Raw genomic sequence first — 9,588 nt, 5'->3', positions numbered from 1 at the left:
TAAAATAAAAGAGTTCTGCCACAGTAGCAACTGAGGAGTCAGGACAGGCCCACACTTGTTAACAGAAGCCCTGACTCAGGAGCTACAGCCCACTTTTGAAAGCCCTGGGGCCCCACGTGTCTCAGACATTAGGAAGAAAACGTGGTGCACCTATCAGATATGTGACCACGCCCCCTTCACCCACGGGGCCTGGGGCAGCCCCTTCTCAACCCATTGACGCGTCTGTCCAGTCTGTCCACTGAGAAACCTAGGCATGGACTCAGACCATGTGTGGAGGATCAACAGACACGTTAACACACAAGTGTCTATGGAATGCGTTTCGGCTTTCTAAGATTTCAGAACTGTAAGTAAGAGATTTGGCTATTAATGCCTCAAAGGGTGAGCCTTTCTCAGCTTCTGTCAGTCCATTCCGCTGTGACTCGGGCACAGGAGACACAGGACGATCAAACACAGGAGCTGTTTTGCTCTCTAACACCTGGGGTCCCGGAGCAGAGAAAACACAGGCTCAATCTAGCCTGGTGTTTGCAGGACAGAGAGTGGCTACTCTGGCCCATGGAACACGGAAAACATTCCCATTGGAACAAAGAAGCTCCACAGTTAGGGACCCACACCTTGATCTGCCGGCCCTCAGAGCAACGCCTGCACACGCACTGGGCCCGTCACCCGTGCCGACAGCGCTAGGGTCTGTGCGGTCACCGGTGGGGAGGGGTGACTGTGCATGAGCAGCACGTGGGACAGAGCCAGGGCCATGAGTAGGAATGTGGCCCCACGGTTTTTGTGTCCCTTCGCAATCTGTGCAGCACATCCGCGGCCCCAATCCTAGTCATTCCTCCACGGCCTTCTGAGGTACATCGTCATTTCCATCCCGTGGGAAAAGAAACATTTCAGAAAGGTTTTCTAACTGGCAGGTTCACGCTGTGATTAGCGGGCAGGAACGGACGGCACGTGGCCCCCGTGTTCTCATTCCAGCTCCGCTCTTACACTGGTGTGCTTCCTGTCCCTCTTACCGACGCATTTACCCACCCACCATCTGGCCTCCCTCACGAAGGGACCGTGCCGGCTGCTACAGCACAAGCACAACCCTGAACGTGCCCGGGAGCATAGACGCCGCTGTTGCTGTCTCTCTGGGGCTATTGAACATTTGAGACTTTCAGGAGAGAAAGGCAAGGCACTGATTCTCCTTCCCCTCCTCCTCCTCCTCCTCCTCCTCCTCCTCCTCCTGGGATTGACGAGTCCAGGCCTTGAGGTGCTGCAGGTGTGCCCCGAACCTCCTGTAGAACTCATTCATCTACAGAAACCTGGGCCCCGCACACAGGCGAGGCCGCGTTTCTGCGGCAGGTCCAGACCTTCCTACTGTCAGCAAACCTCACCGAGAGGTTTGCTCCACTCCCAGTCTGTGAGCCCTGCTCTGTCCCACCGCGTCCCTCACACCCCACCAGGACAAAGCGCTTCGCACGGTGACTTCAGGAGGGCGGAACGTCAGGTCTGGTAAAGGCCACAGTGGTTTCTGGATTCTGGTGGAAACCTAACAAAAGAGGACCCGGAATCCTCTGACTCGACTTCCCCTCTGGCCAAGATGAAGGGCCACTGGCCATCGAGCCGTGAAAGACAGACAGATGGAAACAGGTAAGCTGGGGCGACTTGGACTGCACAAGGAACATACTTGACCTAATTAATATTCATAAACCCCTGCACCCGACGACAGAAGTCACGTTCTTTGGAAGAGCACATATATTTACCAAAATCGATCATGTGAGCATAAAGTTCATCTCGCCAAATCCAAAGACAAAAACATTCAGAGTATGTCCTCTCACTAAAATGAAGCTAGAAATCAATCTTTAAAAGTAATTTGAAAAGCTCCCACACGTCCATAGAAATTAAGCGATCTGCTTCTAAATAGCTATGAGTCAGAGAGGAAATCACAATAAATATGAGAAGATTTTAAATGGGAAATATTAGAAACTGATGACAGAGCCCTGCTCATCCAACTGTGTGGAATGTACCTGAGCTCTGTGAGGAGAGGGGATGGCCTTAGAGCATCTGTTACAAAGAAAGAAAACCTGAACATCAAGAAGCTGGAAAAAGATCAAACTAAATTTAGTAGAAGGGAATAATAAAGCTAAGAGGAGAAATTCATTAAGTAGGAAACACATGTTATTGTTCGTCTCTAAACAGATGTCAGCGACGTAAAATCTAAAATCCAAATGCTGGCCCTTCTCAAACACCCTCCCCATCGGGTGGCCTCCTTGCACATGCTCACTAGAGACTGGAATTCAGGATCCAGCAGTTTTAAGAATTCGTTTCTAACAGCTTCACTCTTTAACCCTCAGTTGCTCTGGGCTAAGAAGCCCTGAGACGGGAGTGTGCCTTACGCCTCTGGAGGAGCGTGGCTGCCGGGGCCCTCTGTTGTCGCGCTGCCCATCAGCAGGAGCAGTCCCGCCTGCAAAGCCTCCGCCGCCTCTTGCAGGGCGCTGCCTCCCTCCAGCGGGCTCCTGAGCACCTGCTGCAGCCGGCCGCCTGCCCGCCACCGATGGAGCACCTGCACAGTCAGAAACGGGGGCTATTACAACAACAGTAACAGAGATACAGCATCTGGTCAAGAAACATCAACAGACCAGCTAGATGAAACACAGCCCGTTTTTACAAGGTTGGGAGACTGCAAAGCTGGGTAACAATTGCATTGTGGCTGAATTTCTCAGAAATTAAAGACTACGAATTGCAACCATGGATGGGTATAACTTTTTCATCAGGCCCCATTTCTCTCTTTCCTCCCCCTACTCCCATTCCCAGCAGAGAAAGCAGTAGGTACCTTTCTAAACAAGTGAAATATGGAGAGAAAAAAGAAAATGGCGACGGAATAGAGTCGGGTTTGGAGTCTGTTCCTGGGGCGGAGAGTCGGAGCAGCAGAGGCTCGCAGAGGGAGTGTATGTGGGCAAGCCAAGGGACAGCTAAACTCCAGGAGAAGGCGGGGGAGTGCTGGGCAGTGTTCCTCCGACCGCGCAGCACCCACAGGGGCTGGGTCCCCTCCTGGAGCTGCGGGCTCGCCGGGCGCCTCGCCATCTTGCAAGGAAAGGAGGATTTTCTTGGAAACCTGACTTTCCGCGACAACTGCAAACACTGAACTGCTGGGAGCACCCGACCACCGGTCCCCTATCAGCGCAAACATTTGGATTCAAAGAAACTCTTCACTGCACCACGGAAAGGTCAGATTTCGCCTGAAATGAGGGGCGGTTTCTAATCCCCGCGGTGGGTGAGGGAAGCGCTGGGTGAGGGAAGCGCGGCAGCCGCAGGACCGGCAGGAGCCGGGAGGTCTGTGCCTAGAAAAATCGGCGGCAGTTGGAACTGCCCTGATCCGTGAATGAGGAGGGGGGTCTTCTGAGCTGCTAACAGAAGTGACCTCTTGAAAGCAACTCATTTTAATCTGACGAGGAGGGTCAGACTAATAATTTTCAAAGGAGTGCAGGCTCCTTAGTCTGGGGCACAGACCCACGGTCCGCACACCTGGGCTCTTTCCGACTCTGATTGCTAAGCCCAATACAGAGGTAAACCCAGGTGGAAACCCTGAAAGACTGCAGGGGGAAGGTGTTTTTTCGGAACCTGGGGCCAGAGCTGCGTGTGACCATCAGAGAGGCAGCTCTGAGGCGCATACCTCCACAAACCGGTAGTGAGTGCCATAGAGGGGAAAAAAAAAAAAAAAGAAAAAAGAGCTAGAGAGGCCCGGAAGTCAATTCAGAAACACTGCCACCCAGGGGCTGAAACGCTAATTGTCTCTGGTGTAATTAAAAATAAATACGAGAAATTAAGACACGGCTGGCTTAAAAAGCAGGACTGGCTTCCAACACTGAGGAGCCCTGGAATGAAGCTGAACTGAAATACCGCCCAGACTGGGAAAAAGGCGTACCAAACAGAATAATAGAGGAAGTGAATGACAGCCGCTACTGCACATTTTAGTCTTCCTATTTTTTAATTTTCAATTCTTTTTTCAATTTTTAAAATTTTTTATTCTAATATTTTTTTATTTTCATTTTTTGCATCTTTTACTTAAGAAACTAATTTTTTTTTCTTTTTCCTCACTCGATTTTCACCTTTTTAATTATTACATTTTTATTTTCAATCAACACTATTATTACTATTATTTTACTTTTTTTTTTTTTTTTTTTTTTAATGTCATTTGATTTTCTCTTTCTTTTTTTTTTGGATTAGTGTCCTACATTCGATTTGCATCTTTCCCTTACAATCGCTTTACCCTATCTCAAAGCTAACATTATGCCATCACTCTCCTCCTAACCTTTCCCATTTTGGTCCCCAGTTTATCTTAACCCTTTCTGGCTTTAGATTTTCCCTACTTTTTCAGTTTACTCCCTGCTAAAACTTCACCCTACTTATATATCTAATTCCCAACCCCCTGCTCCAAATCCATACAAACCTCTCTCTACGCTACCTTAAAAAAATTATTTTTCTCTCGGGCCTTTTGTTGTTGTTTGCTTGAATGTTGATTAGATTGAATTTTTAGGCTTTTTTATGAGATAGTTTTGATTATTCTTTTTGTTGGTTTGGTTGGTTCTTTTGTTTGCTTTGTTTTTGTTTGTTTTTTACTTTTGTTTTCCCTTGCCTCACTTGATATTATCTGCTGTTGCAGTTTGTATTAATCTCCAGGCTCGTGTTGCTGGAATTTGCTGGGAATAGTGGTTGTTCTAGTGGAGTTTACTCCCCATATATATAGTTTGTTCCCCTTTTCTCTCTTAGTATCATTCTTGTCTCTCTTACTTTTTTTTTCTTTTTTTTTTCTTTTCTGTTATTTCTTTTTCTTTTCTTTCTTTCTGCTCTTTTCCCAAGTTCAGATTCACACTCGTTGTTTTTTTTGTTTTGTTTTGTTTTTTTTGTTGTTGTTGTTCTTTCTTTTTACTCTCCCTCTTCCACTCCTATTCCCTAATTTGTCTTTCTCTGGTGGTTACCTTTATTGGAGGTTATTAATATCGTGAATACAATTCTGTTCAGTGCCTTGTCTGTTGTGCCTGGTTGTGTTGTATTTTATACCTTTAAATCAACGCCAGAGAGAGAAATCTATATAACCAGACATCCGGAGAAGAGAGACCATGGGGAGACAAAGAAACAGCCCCCACAGGAAAGAGAAACAGGCATCACCAGAAAAGGAAGTAAACGATTTAGAGGCAAACAACCTATCAGAGAAAGAATTCAGAGAAATGGTCATAGGGTGGCTGAAAAGGATGGAAGACAAATTCGACAATATGAGTAAGAACCAAGAAGAAATGAAGAAGAACCAAGAAGAAATGAAAAATGACATCGCTGCTGTAAAGAACTCAATAGAAAGCATCAAGAGTAGACTAGATGAAGCAGAGGACCGCATAAGTGAGCTAGAAGACAAGATGGAAAAAAATACCCAATTACAACAGCTTCTAGAAACAAAAATTAGAAAGATTGAGGAGAGCGTAAGGGAACTTCGGGACAATACAAAACAAAACAACATCAGGATAATAGGGGTGCCAGAAGGAAAGGAAACTGAGCAAGGAATAGAAAACCTGTTTGAAGAAATAATAACAGAAAACTTCCCTGATATAGGGAAGAAAAAACCCACACAAATCCAAGAAGCTCACAGAGTTCCAAGCAAAATGAACCCCAAAAGACCGACGCCAAGGCACATTATAGTTAAGTTGGCAAACACCAACGACAAAGTAAGAATCTTACAAGCGGCCAGAGAGAGACAGACAGTTACATACAAAGGAACCCCCATCAGACTAGCAACTGATTTCTCAACAGAAACTCATCAGGCCAGAAGGGAATGGAATGAAATATACCAAGTCATGCAAAGGAAGGGTCTAAATCCAAGAATACTGTACCCAGCAAGGCTATCAATCAAAATTGAAGGTGAAATCAGGAGCTTCACAGACAAAAAAGGACTAAGGGAGTTTATCACCACCAAACCAGCAATGAAAGAAATGCTAAAGGGTCTGCTGTAAAAAAAAAAAGAAAGAAATAGGAAGCAAAGAAGGTACACAGGGGTATAGAATAAAAATGGCGTCAAATAAGTACCTATCAATAATAACTTTAAATGTAAATGGATTGAATGCCCCAATCAAAAGACACAGGGTAACAGACTGGATAAGAAAACAAAACCCAGATATCTGCTGTCTACAGGAAACCCACCTCAAAAAAAAGGATGCATACAGACTGAGAGTAAAGGGATGGAAAAAGGTTTTCCAGGCAAATGGAAATGAAAAAAAAGCTGGGGTTGCAATACTTATATCTGACAAATTAGATCTCAAAGTGAAGGACATAACAAGAGATAATGAAGGCCACTTCATAATACTAAAGGGAGAAATCCAACAAGAAGAAATAACTCTGGTAAACATATATGCACCCAATACAGGAGCACCAAGATACATTAAAAAACTCCTGGAAGATATCAAAGGAGAGATTGACAGTAATACAATCATAGTAGGAGACTTCAATACCCCACTATCACCATTGGACAAATCCTCTAAACAAAAAATCAGCAAAGAAACATCAAACCTAAATGACTCACTAGAACAGATGGAATTAATCGACATCTTCAGAACATTTCACCCCAAAGCCACAGAATATACATTCTTCTCAAGTGCACATGGGTCATTTTCAAAGATAGACCATATGTTAGGTCATAGGCAAAGTCGCTACAAATTCAAGAAGATAGAAATCATATCAAGTATCTTCTCAGATCACAGTGGCATAAAACTGGAAATCAACTACAATAAAAACAACCCAAAGAAATCAAATACTTGGAGACTAAACAGCATGTTATTAAACCATGACTGGGTTACCAAAGACATCAAGGAAGAAATAAAAAACATCATGGCAACAAACGACAATGAAAACACAACAATCCAAAATCTATGGGACACAATGAAAGCAGTCCTGAGAGGGAAGTTCATAGCTCTACAAGCCTACTTCAAAAAACAAGAAACAATGGTAATAAATTACCTAACCCAACAACTCAAAGAGTTAGAGAGAGAGCAACAAGATAAGCCTAGTGTAAGCAGAAGGAAAGAAATAATAAAGATCAGAGCGGAGATAAACGACATAGAGACCAAAGAAACAATACAAAAGATCAACAAAACCAAGAGCTGGTTCTTTGAAAGGATAAACAAGATTGATGGACCTCTAGCCAGGCTCACCAAGAAGCAAAGAGAGAGGACCCAAATAAACAAAATCAGAAATGAAAGAGGTGAAATAACAACAGATCCCGCTGAGATACAAAGGATTGTTACAAAATACTACGAACAACTCTATTCCAACAAACTGGACAACCTAGAGGAAATCGACATATTCCTAGAAAAATACAACCTTCCAAAACTTAATCAGGAAGATTCTAAACAGCTCAACATGCCAGTAACTATGGAAGAAATTGAAGCAGTCATCAAAAAGCTTCCAGCAAACAAAAGCCCGGGGCCAGATGGCTTCACAGGAGAGTTTTATCAAACTTTCAAGGAAGAACTAAAACCTATCCTCCTCAGACTATTCCAAAAAATTCAAGAGGAAGGAACACTTCCAGGCTCCTTCTATGAAGCCAGCATCACCCTAATACCAAAACCAGATAAAGACAACTCAATGAAAGAGAATTACAGGCCAATATCCCTCATGAACATTGATGCCAAAATCCTCAACAAAATTCTAGCAAATCGGCTCCAGCAATACATCAGAAAGATCATACACCATGACCAAGTAGGATTTATTCCAGGAATGCAAGGATGGTACAATATCCGCAAATCAATAAACGTGATACATCACATAAACAAATTGAGAGATAAAAATCACATAGTCATATCAATAGATGCAGAAAAAGCATTTGACAAAATCCAACACCCTTTCTTGATAAAAACTCTCAACAAGGTGGGAATAGAAGGCTCGTACCTCAACATAATAAAAGCTATTTATGATAAACCCACAGCAAACATCATACTCAATGGGCAAAAACTAAAACCATTTCCCCTAAGAACAGGAACAAGACAGGGATGCCCACTCTCACCACTCCTGTTTGACATAGTACTGGAAGTATTAGCTATCGCAATTAGGCAAGAAGAAGAAATAAGAGGCATCCAAATTGGAAAAGAAGAAGTGAAGCTGTCCTTATTTGCAGATGACATGATATTGTACATAAAAAACCCAAAAGATTCCATCAAAAAACTAATAGACTTAATAAATGAATTCGGCAATGTAGCGGGATATAAAATTAACGCCAGGAAATCTATGGCTTTTCTATACACCAATAATGAACTTACAGAAAGAGAGACTAAAAAAGCAATCCCATTTACCATCGCACCAAAAAAATTAAGATACCTAGGAATAAACTTAACTAAGGAGGTAAAAGACCTATACGCAGAAAACTACAGGACACTGAAAAAAGAGATAGAGGAAGACGTAAACAGATGGAAGAATATACCATGTTCCTGGATTGGTAGAATCAACATCATTAAAATGTCCATACTACCCAAAGCAATCTACAGATTCAATGCACTCCCCATCAAAATACCAACAGCATATTTCACAGACCTAGAAAGAACTCTCCAAAAATTCATCTGGAATAAAAAAAGACCCCGACTAGCCTCAGCAATCCTCAGAAAGAAGAATAAAGTAGGTGGGATCTCAATACCAGATTTCAAGCTGTATTACAAAGCCACTGTTCTCAAAACAGCCTGGTACTGGCACAAGAACAGACATATTGATCAATGGAACAGAATAGAGAACCCAGATATCGACCCAAACCACTATGCTCAATTAATATTTGACAAAGGAGGCATGAACATACAATGGAGTCAAGACAGTCTCTTCAATAAATGGTGTTGGGTAAACTGGACAGATACATGCAAAAAAATGAAACTAGATCACCAACTTACACCATACACAAAAATAAACTCAAAATGGATACAGGACTTAAACATAAGACGGGAAACCATAAAAATACTAGAGGACTCCACAGGCAACAAAATCTCAGACATATGCCAAAAGAACTTCTTCACTGACACTGCCCCTAGGGCAATGGAAGCTAAAGAGAAAATTAACAAATGGGACTACATCAAAATAAAAAGCTTTTTTACAGCAAAAGAAACCATCAACAAAACAACAAGAAAGCCCACCGCATGGGAAAACATATTTGCAAATGCTATCACTGATAAAGGTTTAATCTCCAACATCTACAGGCAGCTTATGCAACTTAATAAGAGGAAGATAAATGATCCAATAAAAAAATGGGCAACAGACCTAAACAGAATATTTTCAAAAGAAGACAGAAGGAAGGCCAAGAGACACATGAAAATATGTTCAAAGTCACTTATTATCCGAGAGATGCAAATCAAAACAACAATGAGGTACCATCTCACACCTGTCAGAATGGCTATCATCAACAAATCAACAAACAACAAGTGTTGGCGAGGATGCGGAGAAAAAGGAACCCTCGTGCACTGCTGGTGGGAATGCAGACTGGTGCAGCCACTGTGGAGAACAGTATGGAGTTTCCTCAAAAAACTGAAAATGGAACTCCCATTTGACCCAGTAATCCCACTCCTGGGAATATATCCGAAGAAACTAGAAACA

The 9,588-nt window shown here is 43.0% G+C and overlaps 1 protein-coding gene across 1 annotated transcript in view; it reads right to left on the bottom strand.

Annotated features, from left to right (window-relative positions):
* The window catches only part of ABCA13 (ATP binding cassette subfamily A member 13), a 141,273-nt gene that overhangs the window by 105,492 nt on the left and 26,193 nt on the right, over positions 1-9,588 (bottom strand). Inside the window, exon 10 of the mRNA XM_054726600.1 lies at positions 2,373-2,539. Within this exon, the coding sequence (XP_054582575.1) occupies positions 2,373-2,539 (167 nt within the window). The remainder of the gene's footprint in view (positions 1-2,372; positions 2,540-9,588) is intronic.

The sequence above is a fragment of the Eptesicus fuscus genome, chromosome 14, assembly GCF_027574615.1.
Source record: "Eptesicus fuscus isolate TK198812 chromosome 14, DD_ASM_mEF_20220401, whole genome shotgun sequence".
NCBI lineage: Eukaryota > Metazoa > Chordata > Mammalia > Chiroptera > Vespertilionidae > Eptesicus > Eptesicus fuscus.
The sequence above is the reverse complement of the archived record's forward strand: the minus strand, read 5'-3'. Positions and strand labels throughout refer to the sequence as shown.